Consider the following 21,524-nt stretch of genomic DNA (forward strand, 5'->3'; position numbering starts at 1 on the left):
AAAGAAAAACAAATCAGTATCCCTCATGAATGTGGACACAAAAATCCAGATACCAAAACCCTACCCTGTTCTTGATATTTTTAAAAAGTTTTTCGTGTTATTTTAATATGCATCCTGAGCTGAAAACTACCAACACAGAACTTTGAAGGCAATACTAAGACTTCAGCTTTTATGTTGCAGGTAATGATAAAATCAAAGGACATAATGAAAGATTAAAGAGAATTAATCATATTGTGATTGTATAACTCTTTCTGGCTCCAAATCTCATGTTCTTCCTTCAAAGAGAAAAAAGGATCTATTCCTGATGCAAAGAAGAAACTGATGCCATTTATGCAAACAGAAGGGTGCGGCAGAGCCCGGCATGCTGACAAGAGAGCCAGGTCAAACTCAACTCTGTTACTCGAGAAAGATTTAACGTACAGTACCCATCAATAAATGCCATACGGCAGGTCTTAATGGGTACTATGACACCTTTACTTCTAAAAATTATCATAAGAGCACTTAACACTTTTTTCTTAAAAATTTCAGAATGCTTTGGAAGCTAATATTTAAAATACTAATATTTAAAATACTTCATATCCCTTATTCAAATATTCTTTACTCAGCTTTAATGCAGATATTAGTTCCAAATTCAGAAAGTCTTATATTCAAATACAGGATAACAACATCCTTCTCAACTGACTTAGATCAGCACTTGTATCCTTTTCCACTTGTTATTTTTTATAATTTTTTTTATGTTTATTTATTTTTGAGAGAGGGAGAGACACAGCGTGAGCAGGGGAGGGGCAGAGAGAGAGGGAGACACAGAATCCAAAGCAGGCTCCAGGCTCTGAGCTGTCAGCACAGAGCCCGACATGGAGCACAAACCCATGAACCCCAAGATCATGACCTGAGCCGAAGATGGACACTTACCCGACTGAGCCACCCCTCCACTCATTAAGATTATTACTAATCTCAATGACTGACCTCTGATCAGACGTATTAACAGGACAGTGTGTGTGTCACCCCTCAACTATTATCAGTAATGTGTGGTCCCTTAATTCATCATCTCTCAGATCTACTTTCTAACCATTTTCCTATTCGTACAGCCACACAGCAATATCCACACATAATCTCCCACCCATCGCACCGTGAATCTTCTCCCCTTTCTGCCTGCATGCCTTTTGGGGTGTGCTAATATGTGTGCGCGTAACATCTCATGCTTTATTGAGGGTGAGGGGAAATCCATGTACGTGTCAATGTGTAACTCAAGAGGATAAAGGGAACGTGTAAGCAAGGTGGGGGGTGTTTTAAGTAAGGAGAAAGGAGAGGTATCTGAGATTAAGGATCATGAGGACCTACACACAGATTTAGGAATGACGCTTACTGAACATGTTGAAGAATCTGTTTATGGGGCGCCTGGGTGGCACAGTCGGTTAAGCGTCCGACTTCAGCCAGGTCACGATCTCGCGGTCTGTGAGTTCGAGCCCCGCGTCAGGCTCTGGGCTGATGGCTCGGAGCCTGGAGCCTGTTTCTGATTCTGTGTTTCCCTCTCTCTCTGACCCTCCCCCGTTCATGCTCTGTCTCTCTCTGTCCCAAAAATAAATAAAAAACGTTGAAAAAAAAAAAAAGAATCTGTTTATAAATATATAATTGTGTATCCTGAAAATGGGGCAGTGGGTTCAGGTCTGAATTACGAACTAACCTTCCCACTTACAATGCTTACAGTTTTAGGCTCACGGTTTCAACCATCAAAAGGTTTATTCACGTTTCATTTTTTTTTTTTTAATTTTTTTTTTAAACTTTTTTTTTTTATTTATTTTTGAGACAGGGAGAGATGGAGCATGAACAGGGGAGGGTCAGAGAGAGGGAGACACAGAATCCGAAACAGGCTCCAGGCTCTGAGCTGTCAGCACAGAGCCTGATGAGGGGCTTGAACTCACGGACCGCGGGATCATGACCCGAGCTGAAGTCGGCCGCTTAACCGACTGAGCCACCCAGGCGCCCTTTATTCACCTTTCAAAAGTAAATACTGATATAAACAAATTAAGAAATGGTGTATTTAAGGATACTTTAAATACTAAAGATACTGATGTAAAATCTAAGTATAATTTAGCATACAGAAATAATCACTTAATAAAATTAGTGAAAGGGTGTACTCAGAATTCTTGCTGAAATCACGTTATTTACATTTTTCTCTTCAAACAGAAAGAATCTTAGCTCCCCCACCTCTCAACTGTTTGCTTAGTAGGCCAAACGTCAGCATTTACTCCTTTGCTCTGAATGCTTTTCTTGGCACTGGGTTCCTCAGTCTACTTTAAGCGTAACTAAAACTTCCTGCAGCTGCCCCCAAACAAAGCAAAGGGAAAGTGTCTCTGTCACTGTGTTCTCTAGTGTTGCCTTAGCGCCCCTGCATTCTTGCCTAGAATTAGAGGCAGCAGAGAGGAGCTGCAGCCACTTAGCAGCCTAACACCCTGTGATTATGTCCTTTATCTAATTGATTCTTTCTTCTTGGAAAAACTCAGTCTCAATCCTTCCCAGCAGACACCTGAATTTAATCTGTATACAAGTCAAGTTACATTTGAAACTCAAGGGTTAGCTGCCCTTGGTCGTGGCACACACAACCTCCCCGACACCTATGTTCTCAGTCCTTCCAAGGTAAAATCCAAGTTCATCCCAGAATCCGTTGTCTTCGAATAGGATTCAGTTTTATCACAAAAAAAAATGTGGTTCAACTGAAAATCTGACCTATGACAGCTTCAGAGTTAGTAGGTGAATACTTAATAAGTAACAGTAGGGGTGCCTGGGTGGCTCAGTCAGTTGAGCGTCTGACTTTGGCTCAGGTCATGATCTCACCCTTGAGTTCAAGCCCCGCGTTGGGCTCTGTGCTGACAGCTCAGAAGCTGGAGCCTGCTTCGGATTCTGTGTCTCCCAATCTCTCTCTGCCCCTCCCCTGCTCACGCTCTGTCTCTCTCTCTCTCAAAAATAAATAAATGTGAAAGAAGTTATTTAAAAAAAATAAGTAACAGTAAATATTAACCCCTGCATAAAGATACTAAAATGAAAGGGCAAACAGGTAGTGTTTGTTGAGGATGATGGGAGTAAGGAAACTTGTTATTTTAACCCCACCCAGAGTCTCTCCAGGGAGCACCCTCCCTCGGTAAGAAACATCATGCTTCTCTTTCTCAGACTTCCCTGCATGATTCACTGCTACAGACCTATCATTTTATGGTCTGACAATAAACCATGCACATGACTTCTAAAAAGAGTTCTTATTATCCAATACTGAGAAAACACCACGATGAGCTCTGTGCCAAACTAAGCAGACAGTGAGTCACCCTGAATAAACACTGCTATGTTTTAACATGCAGGCACCTTCAGAAGCCTCGCCATCCTCACCTGTGCCCTTTCGTTGAGAGCTTGCTCATTTCAGTTCAGCAAAGTCTCAAATTCTACCTATTTTTAAAAAAATATTTAAACTAACCTAATCTGGATGGCGTTTATAGCTTTGCGCTAAGAAGAACTTGCTATGCAAATTAATACTTTTGAAAACAAGACTACAGGGGGCATTTTTTACTTAAGAAACAAGCTGTTTCTACATCTTTAACAAACAATTGTGGCTGCTGCCAACCATAAATTAGTACTTCTCACATAAAAATAGACTTCTACTTTGCAAACACTGCTACTAGTCCAATTACCACATGCAGCTAAAAGTAAAAGAACATTTCTTGTTGATTTTCAAAAACTCATATTTTCCAAATTAATCTTAATTTACAAAACTTCACAGTGAATGGATTATGCAATAATCACCTGCAAATCAAGAATCCATTTGGCAAATGTCAAATGGCTTAATCAAGTAAAATCAACTTAGAATAATATTCAGTTTTATCACAATCAGAATGCCTGCATTTTTTCATTTCAACCTTACAAATATTTATTAAGAATTTAGCATTGTGTTTATCAAGTAATCAAAGAAGTATAAGGTAGAATCTCTGCTCTCAAGGGCTTTCATCCTTATTTGTACACTTACGAAGCAGTTTAGAGCATTGTATAACTTAAGGTCAAAATAATAACACAGGCAAATACCATAGGTCATCAAAGGGATAAAAGTGGGGTTGGTGGTAAAAAGTAAGGCTACAGAGTATATAAAAACTTGAGCGGGGTGGGGTAGCGGTTGGGGTAAGTATGCTTGGAGAGAAATGGGAGTATATCATATTAGAAAAATTGAGAAGTGCCTCAAGTAGTTTACTTAGAGCTTGGTATGTACAGAGAATCAAGGAATGATACCATTAGAAGTGAGGGTACGAATCTCATTCAAAAACCACAGGGAGTTTTGGAAGGTTCTTGAGGTGAAAAAGGTGTCTTAATCAGATTAATTTGGAGGTACCAAATGGACTAGAGATCTCTCTGTTACTACCTCTCTCCTCACTTTCAGAGAAACAAAGGCAAGGAAAAAGTAACACACTCAGAAGAAGCATGCCCTTTCTTGCCTTTTCTTAAAAACAAAAACAAAAAATAGGGGCACCTGGGTGGCTCAGTTGGTTAAGCATCCAACTTTGGCTCAGGTTATGATCTCACAGTTTGTGGGTTCTAGCCCCACATCAGGCTCACTGCTGTCAGCATGCAGAGCCTGCTTCAGATCCTCTGCCCCTCTCTCTCACTCTGCTCCTCCCCTGCTCATGCTCGCTCTCTCTCTCTCTCTCTCTCTCTCTCTCAAGAATAAATAAACATTTAGGGGCCCCTGGGTGGCTCAGTCAGTTAACCGGTTAATTGTCCAATTTCGGCTCAGGTCATGATCTCACGGTTCTTGAGTTCAAGCCCCACATCGGGCTCTGTGCTGACAGCTCAGGGCCTGGAGCCTGCTTCAGATTCTGTGTTGCCCTCTCTCTCTGCCCCTTCCCCGCTCATGCTCTGTCTCTCTCTCTCTCTCAAAAATAAACAAATATTTAAAAAAAAATTTTAATAATAAATAAACATTAAAAAAACAACAATACAAAAATAAACACATAAAAAGGAGACAGTAAGATAAGGCCAAAATAATTAGCAAAAAATTGTTTTTCTGAAATATTAGCTAACGGTCAAACCCTTTTCAGATCTGCATATCCTGGAATCAAGAAGATTCTTTGAAAATTAACATGAATGCATGACTTCTCTTGAAAGAAAAGCTACAAAATAATGAGTAAGTGATGGGAAGAGTAAGTGAACTTCAAGTTCACTCATTTCTGCTCCCTGAATAATCCTGGCACCAAGTACTCAGACTGTGACTCAGTGAACCAGTTCTGGTGACACCACATCAAGACACCCACCAGGCAGCGTGGGGGACGCAGGGCAGGCAGGTGGGCTGTCCTCCTGCTGGTCCACCAGAGCAGCTGTTTCTCTCCATTTCACACAAGGTTTCCGCTGAGGATTTCACCTTTTTAAAACACCCCAAATCCCTACCTCATTCTCCACCAACCCCTGGAAATTTCCTAAAGGAGTTATGCTCACATCCTTGCAAGAGTTAAATGTGCTGCTTCTGTGAACCTCAAACTCTTCCCACTCAGTCCTAGTTCTCTTCCACTTGTGTTTGGCTGTATTTTTTCTTGCCATCCTGAATCCATCTGACAACAAGCAGAGATAACAGTAAATACTGTACATAAATATATCAAGTATTTATGCCTCCCAGGATATGATAGTTTTGCTTGAAAATCACAAATGAGGGGGGCGCCTGGGTGGCTCGGTCGGTTAAGCGTCTGACTTCAGCTCAGGTCATGATCTCACAGACCGTGAGTTCGAGCCCCGCATCGGGCTCTGGGCTGATGGCTCAGAGCCTGGGGCCTGCTTCCAATTCTGTGTCTCCCTCTCTGTCTGCCCCTCCCCCGTTCATGCTCTGTCTCTCTCTGTCTCAAAAATAAACGTAAAAAAAAAAAAAAAAAAAAAATCACAAATGAGGAAGACTGTAACCTAACGTTATCTTTTTCAGCAACGTCCATTCCATAATACGCTAGCTGGGCATATTCAAAATTTAAGGAATACAACTGCTTTATTTAGAATGAAAGAGTTTGTTTTTGCTTTGTTTTTTTATATTGTTTTGTTTTTAGCATTCAGTATTAAGAGGAAACCATGGAAACTTTTAAATATGTCCAAATTGTCAGAGCAAGACTTTAAAACAGTTCTTAGCCATATTTCCAAACCACACAGCAACTTTTTCCATATTTACCCATCAAAATTAGATACATAAAACTCATTACACTAAAGAAATCTTTAGATTGTTCAAAGTAGCAAGAGTGTTTTATACTGCTCTTTTAGATGGTAAACAATAACTCTGACCTTTCGTTAATATGTTCAATACTGATGTATTTTGAAGATTTTATCCAAACCTAGTTTCATTAGATGTATGATTTTTTTATAGGTTTGTTCCATTTAAGGTGTAATTTCATTCCATTCTAAGCAGTAGTATTTCTTGGAGCAAAGCTGAGGGAAAATGGTACTGGAACACATTAGAATGTAGGCACTGGAATATTTACATACGAAATAATGATACTTGAGATCTGCTTCAAAGAAGGCATGAAAAGAGGGAGGGTGGAGGTGAAGATCCTGAGGATACAGATGAGGTAAGTTTGGGGATGTGCTGGTAATTACTGAAGCTGAGTGACAGATAGCTTGAGATTTATTATAATATTCTTTCTATGTTTGTAAATATTTGAAATTTTTCATTAAAAACATTTGAAGAGAAAGATATCCTATGAAAAGTAAGAAGTCAAGCTACAAATGGAGAGAACATATGTGCAACACATATAACCAAGAAAAAACTGTCATCGAGAGTCTATGAAGAGCCCCTATAATCAGTACAAAGAGAGAAAACAACACGCTAGAACGACAGGCAAAAGACACGAAGAGGCATTTCACAGAAGTAATATATTTGGTTAAGAAACCCATGAAGACATGCTTGATAATCAAGAAAATGCAAATCAAGACAACAATGAGGTATCACTTAGCAAAAACTAAAAAGTCTGACAATTCTAAAACTTTCAGAAAGAATGTGGATTGAAAGGATCTCTTATGCACTGGTATAATTTGTTAAAATAATTTGATACTATCCTCTAAAGCTGAATTTCATGTACCGCACCTCCCCCCCACCCCGAATTGGCAATTCTATTCCTCAGTTTAGGACCAAGAGAGCAGTCTAGAACACTTGTACGCATGAGCCAGGACGCTCCAGGCAGTGCTGTTTCCCGCAGCAAGAACCTGGAGAAAACGACAGGTACAGTATTACAACAGAACGTTGTGCAACAGCGAGAATAACTGAACTATGGCTACATGCAACATGAATGAAGTGTTACAATATATTACTGAATGGGGGCACTTGGGGGCGCCTGGGGGTGCCTGGGGGCTCAGTCAGTTAGGCAGCCAACTTCGGCTCACATCATGATCTTGCAGTCCGTGAGTTCGAGCCCCGCGTCAGTCTCTGTGCTGAAGGCTCAGAGCCTGGAACCTGCTGCCGATTCTGTGTCTCCCTCTCTCTGACCCTCCCCCATTCATGCTCTGTCTCTCTCTGTCTCAAAAATAAAAAACGTTAAAAAAAAAAACATGAAATGAATGAAAAAAGTAAATGAGGTAATAGTACAGACAGCCAGACAGCATGAATTTCTTTTTTACAATTAGTAAAAATAATTAAAATTAACACTGTGTTTATGCCTATATACCTGGGGAAAAAACTGTTAAGAAGAACACAGAATCGGATTCACTTTAGTTATGTGCAGGTCAGTGGGATGGGACAGGAGAGATAAACCTAAGTTATTGCTAATGTTCAAGTTCCTGGGTTAGATAGTAGGGCTCACGATGTTTATTACCTCTAAGAATGAATGAGGGAAGAAAGCACGTGTAAAAAGATCAGTTAGAAGCCACGGAAGCAGTCCAGGCAGAAGATGACGGTGGCAGGCTGGGTGGTAGTAGGGCCAGAGAGATGCACACAGATCTGAGCGAGTCAAGATGTAGAAATGGGGGCACCTGGGTGGCTCAGTCGGCTGAGCATTCGACTTCAGCTCAGGTCGTGATCTCACGGTTCGTGGGTTCGAGCCCCACATCGGGCTCCGTCTGAACACTTGCTCGGAGCCTGGAGCCTGCTTCGGATTCTGTGTCTCGTTCTCTCTCTCCCTCTCCCCTGCTCATGCTCTGTCTCACCCTGTCTCTCAAAAATCAATAAATGTAAAATTAAAAAAAATTTTTTTTTTTTAAACCGATATAGAAATGACAGGCCTTGGTAACTGGCATGGAAATGGGAGTGGAGAAGAAGGAAGGGTGTAAGTAATTCTCAGGTTTCAGATTTAAGGAGCTGGGTGGAGAACGGGGCCGTTTAACAAGAAAGGGAGCCACAAGTTTACGATGCTCAGTGAGCAGTTTCGGGTTGACACGTAGCCATCTCCTTCATAGCTAGTCCAACCACCCCCCCCCCCCCACCACTGTGAGGCATCATGTAATGAGGGGAAGAATTTAACCACTCTACTCCAGAGACACAAATCCTGATCTGTTTGAGCTAAAAAGCATCACATCTACACATGCATGGCCCAAATGCACATTTCTGGAGGGAGGCTCATATACTTTTGTTTGGTGTTGAAAGAAACCAGCTCTCTCCCGCTACCTAGACTTGAAACAGGAAGCATGTAGCAGCTGACAGCAGGCATTTTTTGATGTAGCAAAAGGATGAAGCTGATACAAGAGGAGGGCAAAACCACAACCACTACGAAGAGAAAAATGGAAGCGAGAGCTCTGATGCAAGAAGACAGAGGGCTGGCCTGCCTCTGGGCCTCTGGGCTCGTTGGTGATGTGAGCCTATTCGCCCACTGCTACAAAAGCACACGCGTCAGTGGGCTTCCTACTGCTTACAACTAAAGACGCCGACCTAACACAGACTTTGGTGATGGAAAGGGAGTTTGCAAATCACAAGCCCTAAGTAATGGAATTGGCTCAACTGAAGAAGAGTAAGGAAGAGTTCTTGTCCCTCAGCATCGCCTGCTGTACCTTCAGACCAGACCAGATGACTACCACCAATATTATTATACTAAAGACCTGATAAGGAAAAAAATGAGGCTACCCAAGTGTTTTGGCTATTCCTCATAGCTTTTACTAATGTCCTACACACAGATGTTTACAACATTGTTCTCTGTGTTTTAGTTGTCAAATATAAGATACTGTAAATCCTCAGCAGAAAAAGAAAATAATTCCTAATAAGATACACACCTGAGGAACAAAGTCTGGATCCTATTTGTTTCTTACTATTGTTTTACAGCCTTACAATGTATTTTAATTGTAACAAAACACGGCTGGCCAAAATTTGACTGTAAATTCAGAGGTAAGGGAATTTAAGAATAATCAAATTAGTAATTCAAATTTTAACTTAGGAATTATAAAATATGAAATCCTGAAAATATTAATTAAAATAAAGAACTAGAGGAGTGCCAGGGGGGCTCAGTGGGTTAAGCATCCATCTCTTGATCTCAGCTCAGGTCTTGATCTCAGGGTCAGGAGATCAAGCTTCACGTTGGGCTCCACGCTGAGTGTGAAGCATACTTAAAAAAATAAAAAACTACATACTCTACATATCAAAGGCACTCTCCAGCCTAAGTAATAAAGAGGCCAATCAATACAGAGACTAATATTTGAAATATTTCACAAAATGCTACGATTTTCAAAAATAAAATTCCAATAACCAGATCCTTTCATTTTTCCAGTATGTGAAAGCCAATCTCAAATTACTAGAGTGAAACAAGATGTTATCATATATACATATACATACATATGTACGTTACGTACGTACATATATATACATATGTATGCACAGGCGCACACGCGTGCACGCGCACACACACACTCAAGATTTCAAGGTTAGCAGTGATATAAGGATTTATTGATGCCTATGGCCAAAGTTTTAAATAGGATATGATGTGAGAATTACCAAATTCACCACTGACATACTACAGTCCTTCCTCTTAACTTACTCATCTTTTTTTGTTTTTCCTAGTTCTCTGCAGCATGCCCTTCTATGGATTGTCTTCATATGATTTACTGTTTGCTTACTGTTTTCCGTTGTCTCCCTCTGGATGTGTCTAGCCATCTCTGAATATGTCCCAGAACCTCTGCACCTTCTGCTCCTAAGTTGGGTATTCCTGTTCTCTCTCTTGCTATCTCTTTGCCTGCCTTCTTCCTTCCTTAGCCATTTCTTTGCTCTGCCTTCTTCCTTCCTCAGCCATAGTACTTAACTTTTTGATATGGTTATAGAATCAAAGTTTATATAATTTCTGCTTTATCATTTTTTAAAAGTAAGATGACTTTTATTTCTGATTTTGTATAAAAAAAAATTGTTTCTTGAATTAATTTGTATTGTGCAACCCTGAACTGATTTACTCACTGAGTTAGCGTCATGATAAGTGCTGCTTATTCACCACAGAATAACATTTTTACTAAGGTCTTTGTATCCAAAGAGTCATTCCTTGGACAATATAAAATTAACCTTATGGATTCACTAATCAAATTACTAAAAAAATGGCATTCAAATTCTAGGACTTATGTCTCATGTGTACTCTTGTTTTAAAAATTCAAGTTTCCTAAAATAATTTTCTATTAAATGGATACAATATTTAATTTGATAACATCTTTTTTTTTTTTTTTTTTAATTTTTTTTTTCAACGTTTTTTATTTATTTTTTTTTGGGACAGAGAGAGACAGAGCATGAACGGGGGAGGGGCAGAGAGAGAGGGAGACACAGAATCGGAAACAGGCTCCAGGCTCCGAGCCATCAGCCCAGAGCCTGACGCGGGGCTCGAACTCACGGACCGTGAGATCGTGACCTGGCTGAAGTCGGACGCTTAACCGACTGCGCCACCCAGGCGCCCCTAATTTGATAACATCTTATAAAAATGTTATAAATTTAGTGAGTGCCTATGTTGTGACCTGACTTTGTCACCTGCAGAGTTTTATCAAGGCACAGAATCTTCAATATTATGAAGTACAATAAATAAAAGCATTTTACAAATGTATAAACTCAAAGTAGGTCTACAGGGAGAAAAAAATGAAGCAGAAAGAATTAACCCATCCAAAGTGGACGGTTGTCAGTATAGCAGAAATCAAAAATCTAAAGTCTTGGTTCCCGGAATATAAACATTAAATTCTATGCTTCCATCATTTACGATTTCTTTTTTGCTTTTTATAATACCAACTTAATTCTCTATGAATACAAATATAGCAAATTATTTGTTTTAATTTGTAGTACATTTAAATAGTTTTCTTCTAGTGTTATAAGGTGTATAAGATAATGTTCTGCACTGAAAAAAATTAAAACAGCATCCTAAACATAAAGAGAAGAAAACAAGACTAGAATCAAGGGGCATTTACTATTCCAAAGTAAAGAAAGGTTAGCTTCAAGGTCAAATAGAAAGCCTCATAATCAAATTCACAACTTAGCTATACTTCTCTGGATAGAGAACAGCTATACTAAGGTACTTACAATTTTACCAAACACTGTGTCTCAGTGTTGTGATTCTCCATAATTTTATGGAGTTTAATATGTGATAGTAAGTCACTCTGGCATTTAACCAGTCTTTAGAAGGAACTCATATGGAGTAATTTCCCTTTTAACTGTGATTCCAAGTTGACAACTCAGCAAGACATTCTGGAAGAAGGATGACTAAGAGATAAACATTCTTAAAATGAAGTAAACATATAAGGTACTAGCCTGTCATATGCAGCAATCATAAAGTTGAGGAGGAGGCTGATCGACTGCTCCACACTGATTTGGTGAGTAGAAGGAAGGCGCTTATTCAGCTGGTAGTAGACAGAGGAGATGACAGTTTCGAGTCGGGACACACTGATCTCAGTGGTATGGTCCAGTGTATTAAGGCCATTGTCTCGGAAGGCTTCAATCATGTTCCAGATATCAACAAGATGGACTGAAACACAAAGAAAATAAATTGTCAACAATTTAAAAGTTTTATTTCACCAGAAAGATCTAAGAACTTTTCATTTATTTATATCTAATAGAATAGTGAAAGGAGGCAGAATAGGACCCCAAAACATGCCACTTTGGCATAAGGATTATTTTGAGCTAAAGACACTTGAAAAACAGCAGGTGCCAAGAAGGTCATGTTAAATTCCTCTTTTTTTCCTGAAAGCAGGAAATAAACTCCCAAGTGAAAGATGCCCTCCCTATTCCAAAGGGAAAGAAACATTCTTATCCCCAGAGACAGTGAACTGAATCCAAGAGAAATCTGCATAGACTTTGTTAAAATAACCCTTATCTTCCTTGAGTCTCCCCATATATTTTAGTTACTTTTCCACAACTGCTACTCCTTCCTCCCTAGTGTATCAGCACTGATGCCTCCTCACCCCTTCAGTTCTTCATTTTCCTATGGGAGCTCCCAGGTATAGGAAAACTCTGCATGCAAAACTGCCAATCTGTCTATGTCCATTTAATTCTCAGGCCCAACCAGAGACCCTAAGAGGGTCAAGTTTTGCCTCCCCTACAATAGCATCAAAAGTATATATTGTAAAATTCAACAGAACCTCAAGGAGACAAATTTCATAAGCTTAGTGGGAGAAATTAACACATTTCCCTTAGTAAGTGATAGAGGAAACATGCAAAAGCATAAGTGTGGATGTAGACAATTAAGAGTAGGCATAAAGGGCACTATATGAATTACTGCCCCTAGTGATTAGAGAATATGCTTTATTCTCAAGAGTGCAAACCACCTGTCTGAAAATTGAGCTTATCCTGAGTCATAAAGCTAATCTAGGCAAATTTCAAAGGATTCAAGTAATATCAACCATGTTCTCTGATCAAAATGAGATTGTCAGAAATCATCAAAAAAAAAAAAAAAACAACACTTTTCAAATAAACTTTATGTTCAGAAATGAAGAAACACAATACTAGGGGATGTCCTTAATCTGATTAAGGGTATTTACAGAAAACTGCAACAAACATATTACTTAAAAGTAAAATGTTGAAAGCTTTTCCTCTGATATGTGAATAAGATAAGAAAGGCTCACCATCAAATGTAAATTGGTATGGCCACCATGGAAAACAGTATGGAGGTTCCTCAAAAAATTAAAAATTAAAATACTATATGATCCAGTAATTCTACTACTGGGTATTTGCCCAAAGAAAACAAAGACACTAATTTGAAAATATATATGCACCTCTATGTTCATTGCATCATTATTTACACTAGCCAATATATGGTTGCAACCTAAGTGTCCACCAATAGATGAATAAATAAAAAGGATGTGGCATATAGAGAATGGAATATTACTCGGCCATGAAAAAGAATGGGATCTTACCATTTGCAACATGGATGGACCTAGAGGGTATTATGCTAAGTGAAATAAGTCAGACAGAGAAAGACAAATACCATATGATTTCACTTATACGTGGAATGTAAAAAACAAACGGACAAACAAAAAACAGAACAGGCCCATAAATACAGAGAACGAACTAGTCCTTGCCAAAGGAAAGAGGGTGGGGGGATGGACAAAATGGGTGAAGAGGAGTGGGAGATAACAGGCTTCTAGTTATGGAATGAGTAAGTCATGGGAATAAAAAGCACAGCATAGGGAATATAGTCAATGGTACCGTAATAGCACCGTATGGTGACAGATGGCAGCTACACTTGCGGTGAGCATATTGTAACATACAGAGTTGTAGAATCACTGTGTTGTGTATGTGAAATAAATGTAACATTGTGTAGCAACTACACTTCAATTAAAAAAATAGGAAATGCCAACTATCATCATCTCTATTGTATTTTGGGTCCTAAACCAAAATAAATAAGCAGTAATTATCCATGTAAGTTTCAGAAATGATGAAATTTAACTGTCATTATTCAGAAATGACAAAATTCTACACATAGACTATCAAAGATTCTCCAGATAAATTACTAAAACTGATATTTGAGTCTGGAATGATTGCTAGATACAAGTCAAGATATAAAAGTCACTGTATTTCTATCAGTAACAGAAAATGAAATTTTAGGGGTGCCTGGATGGCTCAGTCAGTTAAGCATCCAACTCCTGATTTGGGCTCAGGTCATGATCTCACAGTTGTGAGACTGAGCCCAGTGTCAGGATCTGTGCTGGGTACGGAGCCTGCTTAGGATTCTCTCTCTCCCTCTGCCCCTCCTCCAGTTCTCTCTCTCTCTCTCCCCCCCCCCACCTCTCTCTCTCTCATTTAAAAAAATAAAACAAGGGGTGCCTGGGTGGCTCAGTCAGTTGAGCGATCGACTTCAGCTTGGGTCATGATCTCATGGTCCATGGGTTTGAGCCCCGCATCAGGCTCTGTGCTGATGCTCAGAACCTGGAGCCTGCTTCAGATTCTGTGTCTTCCTCTCTCTCTGCCCCTCCCCCGCTCGTGCTCTGTCTCTCTCCATCTCTCACAAATGAATAAACATTAAAAAAAAAATTTTAATAAAATAAAATAAAAAAGAAAGAAAAAGAAAATTAAATTTTATATACTATTTATAATAGTATCATAAATCATCAAAACTTTAGGAATAAATCCAATGGAGGAAGTGTAAATATCTCCACAAAAAAACAAAAAAAATTATAATTTAACTGGCAGAAATTAAAGAGCTAAATAAATGGAGGAACATACCATGTTCATTGGAGGAAATGTCAATATTAGAACTAGGTTGATTCTCCCCAACTTACTCTATAGATTCAGTGCAGTCCCAACAAAATGCCACAGGGGCTATACATTAAAATAGGATAAATTTTACTATATGTAAATTATAACTAAAAAGAAATCAAGAGGGGAACCTGGGTAGCTCAGTCAGTTGAGTGTCCAACTCAGTTTCAGCTCAGGTCATGATCTCACTGCTTCACAGGTTCAAGCCCCACATCGGGCTCTGTGCTGGCAGCATGGAGCCTACTTGCGATTCTCTGTCTGTCTGTCTGTCTCTCTCTCTCTCCCTCCCTCTCTTTACTCCTTCCCCACTCACATTATCTCTCTCTCAAAATAAATAAACTAAAAAAAAAAAAAAAAAAGTAAAGATAGAAAAAAATCCCAGCAGTGTTGTTTTATTGTTTCTTTTCAGTAGAAATTGTTAATTAGATTCTAAAATTTATATGAAAATAAATATAAAAAGGCCAAAACTGTCCCAATATTAAAAAGAAAAACAGAACAGGGGAGCCTGGGTGGCTCAGTCGGTTGAGCGTCTGACTTTGGCTCAGGTCATGATCTTGTGGTTTGTGAGTTCGAGCGCCATGTCGGGCTCTGTGCTGACACCTCAGAGCCTGGAGCCTGCTTCGGATTCTGTGTCTCCTCCTCTCTCTGCCCCTACCCTGCTCATGTTCTTCTCTCTCTGTCTCTCAATAATAAATAAACATTAAAAAAAATTAAAAAAAACAAAAACAAAAACAAAACAAACTAGGAAGACTTGCTCTGATATTAAGACTTATTATAAAGCTATAACAGCAGTTACTGGTAGGATAGACAAATAGACCAGTGGAACACATGAGTCTAAAAGCATATACGGAAACTGCTATGAACATTTTTTTTTTAATTTTTTTTTAATGTTTATTGATTTTTGAGAGACAGAGACGGAGCACAAGTAGGGGAGGGGCAGAGAGAGAGGGAGACATAGAATCCAGAACAGGCTCCAGGCTCTGAGCTGTCAGCACAGAGCCTGACGCGGGGCTTGAACTCACAAACCGTGAGATCACGACCTGAGCCGAAGTCGGATGCTCAACCGACTGAGCCACCCAGGCGCCCCTGAACAATTATACATTTCTCCTAATGAGTATGAAGAGAAGATCTGGAGGCAGTGAAGAAAAAAGGATAGTTTTTTCAATAAACCATGTAAGGGACAATAGAACATATATATGGATAAAACTGAAATTTTACTCCTACTTAAACTATACACCCACAGAAAAAATTTTTTCAGGTTGATTAAAGAATCATGTGTGAGGGATGCCTGGGTGGCTTGGTTGCTTAAGTGTCTGACTCTTCATTTTTTTTTTTTTTTTTAATGTTTATTCATTTTGAGAGAGAGTACAAGCAGCAGAGGGGCGGGGAGAGAGTATCCCAAGCAGATTCTGTGCTGTCAGCACAGAGCCCAACACAGGGCTCAATCCCACTAACCGTGAGGTCACGACCTGAGCCCATGTGAGCCACCCAGGTGCCCTGAGTGTCTGACTCTTGATTTCAGCTCAGGTCATGATCCCAGGGTCGTGCGACTGAGCCCCACATCAGGCTCCACACTGAGCATGGAGCTTGCTTAAGTTTCTCTCCCTCTCCCTCCCTCCCTCCCTCTCTCTCTCTCTCTCTCTCCCTAGCTCACGTGTGAAAAAAACCATATGTGACAAAATAAAGCTTCTAGAACAATGCATCTTTTTACTGTATATTACTAATGCCACTAGTCTGTTTTCAAACTCTCAACACTGCACACATACACTACCATTTCCCAAAAATAATTACAGGAAGAATTATTAAAACGGTAGTTGCTCTGATAGTGATTTTCAAACTTTTTTTACCACAACCCACAGAAATATATTTAACATACACACACACACACACACACACACACACACACACACGTCTAAATATATAAAAAACAAAACTTTCACAAAATACTTTGTCTTACCATATAATTCGTGTTCTGATTTCTTTTCTTTCTCTTTTTTTCTCTATTATGTGCTTTAAAATCTGGCTGCAGCCCATCAGAATGATTTCATGAACCATTAGTGGGTCAAAACCCATAATTTGAAAAACAATGCTTTGAGAAATCAGAGACTTCAGTTTAAGATGGCATGGTAAACTCCCTAGAGAGAATTTCATACTAGGACTTTTAAGTAACGCTTCAAGTAGGGTAGAAGTATTTAGATGTAAAGTGACTGACCCAACATCATGTGTTTATAGTAAATGCCAAAACCAGGACTAAACTAAGGTTTTTCCAATTCCAAAGCCAACGTTCTTTCCATTACACAAAACAGTTTTTCGTTAACACACACAAACAAGAAAAGTGCAATAATTCTGTCATAAGTTAATCTTCATGGAAATTAAGAGAAGATTCTATATCCATGTGTGTATATATATGTATCCGTACATACACATATATATTTTTTATTTACTTATTTTATAAGTAGCAATTGTGGAGTGATTACTTATAGAAAAGGCTGATTCATGTTGTATTCATTTTAATCAAGAAAATTAATTTATCACACCTCTATCAAAATACTGTTTTTCTTTTCTTCCAGAAGCTGATTAAAGAGGTGAGAAGGAGAAAGCAATTCTCCCACTTAAAGAACATTAATACTATGCCAGCATCGAAACCAATTACATTATTGAATTTAGTAAACATTTTGAGGGACAAGTCCTTTCCATGACAAAGCTTACATTTTAATAAACATTCAAGACAAAAATAATTCAATTAACATTACAGGAGGACTAAAAGATACTAAAAACCTTTTATTTATATTATTGAGAGCACTATCCAGCTATCACAGAAATTAGTGAAAATGACTTACGGTTGCATCGCTTTTGTACAAATCGTAATTTGCAAGCTGTTCTATAAGTTGATAGTCGTATGACATCAAAATTCTGAGCACCTGAAAAAAGGGCAAACAACATATGTTCAACTGGACTTACCATTTAATTTCTAAATACTGGGAAGTGACTATTCCACAGCATGGACACAGGCTATATATAACATGGCAACTAGGCTTTTCTTCTGAGAAAACAAAAGGGGTAAGGAAGGGTCAGGCACACTTTCTTCATGCCCACTCCATGCCCAGCACCATGACAGCAGTTCTGCCTATATTATCCTGTCTGCCAGCCTAACAAAACTCGGAGGGAGAACACTCATAACTCGAGTGAATCTTTCCTTCGATACCACTTATATGAGAAACACTAGGGAAACTAATGTGAGAAGCTGGGAAAGGGAAGTTCCATCCCCAACTAACCAAACAGAAAGATTACTAATCTGATCAATCAGACTGTACACCATGTTTACCACTGGAGAAGTAACCGTACAAAAAAGTCAGCACATATGGTATATAATTCACTCTCTTTCAGGTTCTCTCTCCAGTGCAGTTAGAGTCAGATTTAGGTACTGCAAAATGGAATAGAGCAAGTATCACACAAGTCCAAAGCAAACTGGTTGAGGGAAACTCCATAAGCTCCAGCCCAGTTTGCCAGAAATCTCTACTCTTAAGTTCAAGGTGCTAGTCAAGAATTAATTATCACTGTTTTCCTTTGCCATTTTTTTTACGCTGTGAAAATATATCCCTCTAAACCCAGTGGAAAAAGGAAGTAACAGTGGGATGGCACAGGATTCAGACATTCTAGGGATCCCTGGCCATAATATCATTTTTAAAATCTAACAGCAGTCTGAATCCCAAAATAATTTCTACAAGTCAAGATATAATCAATAACTTTAGAACTTTATTAAAATCTTATTGTACCAACATTCAACCATCCAGGTTCTCAAACTTCTGATACATTTACCTTCTTCTGAAGCAGTCCTCTTACCAGATATCTATAAGGAAAACCCTCATATACTGCTCTAAGAATAGCCTTCGCTTTTTAAAAATGTCCCTTATGTAAGGGGCGCCTGGGTGGCTCAGTCGGTTGAGCGTCTGACTTCAGCTCAGGTCACGATCTCACGGACCGTGAGTTCGAGCCCCGCGTCGGGCTATGGGCTGATGGCTCAGAGCCTGGAGCCTGTTTCCGCTTCTGTGTCTCCCTCTCTCTCTGCCCCTACCCTGTTCATGCTCTGTCTCTCTCTGTCTCAAAAATAAATAAACGTTAAAAAAAAATTTTTTTTTTTAATAAAAATGTCCCTTATGTAAACGTCATATTGATTTCCTGATCAGAAAATATTGTAGTTTGGCACATAAAAAAATAGAACAGAAAGTCCCCAGTGAAGAAACTAAAATGATTACCCCTTTGAGTATTCTGAACTAGAAGAGATTACTGTTCATTTCATTATCATTCATTTTGAGAATACTTCATTATAAGAAATACACTAAATGTCCCTTTAATACTAATATGTCAGACAGTATGTATCAAGCTTATCAAGAAATTGTACAAAAAGTCCTAACTAAACACACAGGCAAAACCCTAGCCACAGGTGGAGAGCCCGGTGAAGCTCCTAGATAGATAGGAGACAATCTAGAAATACTGAGTACCCAAAACATAGAGGGAAAGGATAAGAAAGGATTAACTCTTCTTTCTTTATTATGGCTCTCTTCATTCATGAGAACAGGATATCAATCTCTATTGTATAACCAAATCCCAAGGAAAGCAAAAAATCAAATGGGTGAGTTTCATTGTATCTGCTCGTATCAGAGTCTCCTGGGGAACCTGGAATCTTCAGTCTAGAGAGTCCTACAATCAAGCTAGGTTTGGGAAACATAACTATCCAACTCAACTAAAAGGTCTGGCTCATGCAACTCTTAAATTCCACCTCACACCCAAGCCCAATCAGTATGGGCTACATATATAATTACCCAAACATGCCAAACCCTCTCATCTGAGCCTTTGTAAGTGCTACTTACTGCTCCAGCCCCTTCTTCATCACATCACTGAACCGACTCAGCCTAGATATCACTTCCTCCCAGATCTTTTCCTGGACCCACCTCCCCACCCTCCGCCGAGCTGCCCCAGTCATGGTCCCTACTGCCCTATCGTTCCTTATGTCCATTTCCAGGAAACTAAGTTTGATGCAGACAGAAACCATTTAATTGTTGTGTTGTTCACTATTATATGCCCAAAAGTAGGACATACTAAGACTAGTTCCTGAAATATTTGCTGAATGGATAAATAACTGAAAATTAGGAAGTTCTATGTCACTGGTATAAAAGACTGATCTGCTTCCTCCCAAAAATATACCAAGTAAAGTCGAAGTATCAGACAAACTATACAATTTTGGAAAAGCTGATAAAGAGAGATAAAAGCAGTGGGAAAGCCAACTCCTTTCTCCAGGTAAACATGCCGATACATTTAGCCTTCTTCAGATAGATCACAGGATTCCAAACCATGTTCGAGGGAGCCATAGGATTTGCTGGAGGTGCTCGGCAGACCATGGGAGGTGCAAGGAGGTAAGTGTATTTTGTTAGAAAGGCCTCTAACTGATGAGATGAGAAGAGAAGGAGAAAGGAGAGAAGAGATTACAAACTGAATAAATATAAGTATAGCAACATTTCTGAATTGTCCCGAAAACTTACAACCACTTTTAATAAGGAAAAAAAAAACCTTTCAAGAGAGTGAGTCTGAATAAGTAACAAATATAAACATAAATGACTTCCTTATTTTTTTTTTTTTGGCAGTACAATTAGAAACCCTGGGGACCAGAGATGAAGCCAGAGGTCCCAGCAGAGAGGAAGGTACAGACCACAGAGTGGTGACTTCTCAGGGGGTGAACTAAAAAAAAAAAAAAAAAAAAGAAAGAAAGAAAGAAAGAAAAACGATACCACAAAGGGAAATGGTAGGGACACATGGCTGGCTCCACCTAGATTTAGATTTAAATTTTATTTATTTATTTTTTTAATTTGAGAGAGAGAGAGAGAGAGAGAGAAAGCATGTGTACATGGGGGATAAAGGCAGAAGAGGAGAGAGAGAATCCTAAGCAGGCTCCACACCCAGCGTGGAGTCCATCGTGGGGCTCAATCCCACAACCCTAGGATCATGACCTGTGCTGAAACCAAGACTCAGATGCTCAATTGAGTGAGCCACCCAGGCACACCTATATTGAAATTTTAAAAGCAAGCAAAGAAAGTGATAGTCAAATAGATGAGACAAAAGAAAAACTGATCATGCAAAAGAATTATAAAGTCTAACTTTTGGCGTTAAAAAAGATAATGCTGAGGCACATGGGTGGCTCAGTGGGTTGAGCGTCCAACTCTTGATTTCAGCTCAGGTCATGATCCCAGGATCGTGGGATCAAGCCCTGCATCAAGCTCTGTGTTGAGCATGAAGCCTGCCTAAGATATTCATTCTCTCTCTCCCTCTCTCTCTCTCTCTCTCTTTCTCTCTCTCTCTCTCTCTCTCTCTCTCCCTTCCTCTGCCCCTCTCCCCTACTTGCTCTTTTCCTCTCTCTAAAAACAGAAAATCAAAAATTTTTAAAAATTATTAAAAAAAGTTAATACTAAAAGTGGTGTATCTTTCATAAAGGAAGTACTCTAAAACATTATATTCCAGTATTACTTTGAACAAAGTTATAAATATCAAGCTCTGAACTTCATTTTAATTGACATTAGAATTTCTAGGGTAGCCACAGGAAAAGAATACAAAAACTCACAACCAAGAAGAGGGAAAAGTAGAATGGAAGGAAGGAAGTTCAATTCATCTAAGGAAGGCAAGAAAGGAAGAAAAAAAGAAAAAAGAAAGGACACATTTGAAGCACAAAGCAAGATGGATGAAAAAATGAAATCTATCTGTATTCATAAAAAAAATTAAACAGAATAAATTCTTCAGTGAAAAAGCAAAGACTGTCGGTCACAAGGGTAGTTGTTAAATAGCTTAGCTTATGCTGTTTCCAGGGGATACACACAAAACATAAGGCTACAGAAAGTTTTGA

The 21,524-nt window shown here is 39.1% G+C and overlaps 1 protein-coding gene across 26 annotated transcripts in view; it reads right to left on the minus strand.

Annotated features, from left to right (window-relative positions):
- Positions 1 to 21,524, minus strand: part of DTNB (dystrobrevin beta) — a 244,904-nt gene that overhangs the window by 190,523 nt on the left and 32,857 nt on the right. For 25 of the 26 annotated variants that reach the window (XR_009248268.1, XM_058682745.1, XM_058682732.1 and 22 more), the window contains 2 exons: positions 17,473 to 17,553; positions 11,690 to 11,903 (listed from right to left, as the gene is read on the minus strand). Coding sequence is in view for 25 of the 26 variants with exons in the window: in XM_058682745.1 (XP_058538728.1) it covers positions 11,690 to 11,903; positions 17,473 to 17,553 (295 nt within the window). In the remaining variant the exon portion in view is untranslated. Of the gene's footprint in view, positions 1 to 11,689; positions 11,904 to 16,589; positions 16,716 to 17,472; positions 17,554 to 21,524 lie in introns of those variants that run through there. The other variant, XM_058682741.1, reaches the window with a different exon arrangement.

Source organism: Neofelis nebulosa, chromosome 9 (assembly GCF_028018385.1).
Source record: "Neofelis nebulosa isolate mNeoNeb1 chromosome 9, mNeoNeb1.pri, whole genome shotgun sequence".
NCBI classification, from domain to species: Eukaryota; Metazoa; Chordata; class Mammalia; order Carnivora; family Felidae; genus Neofelis; species Neofelis nebulosa.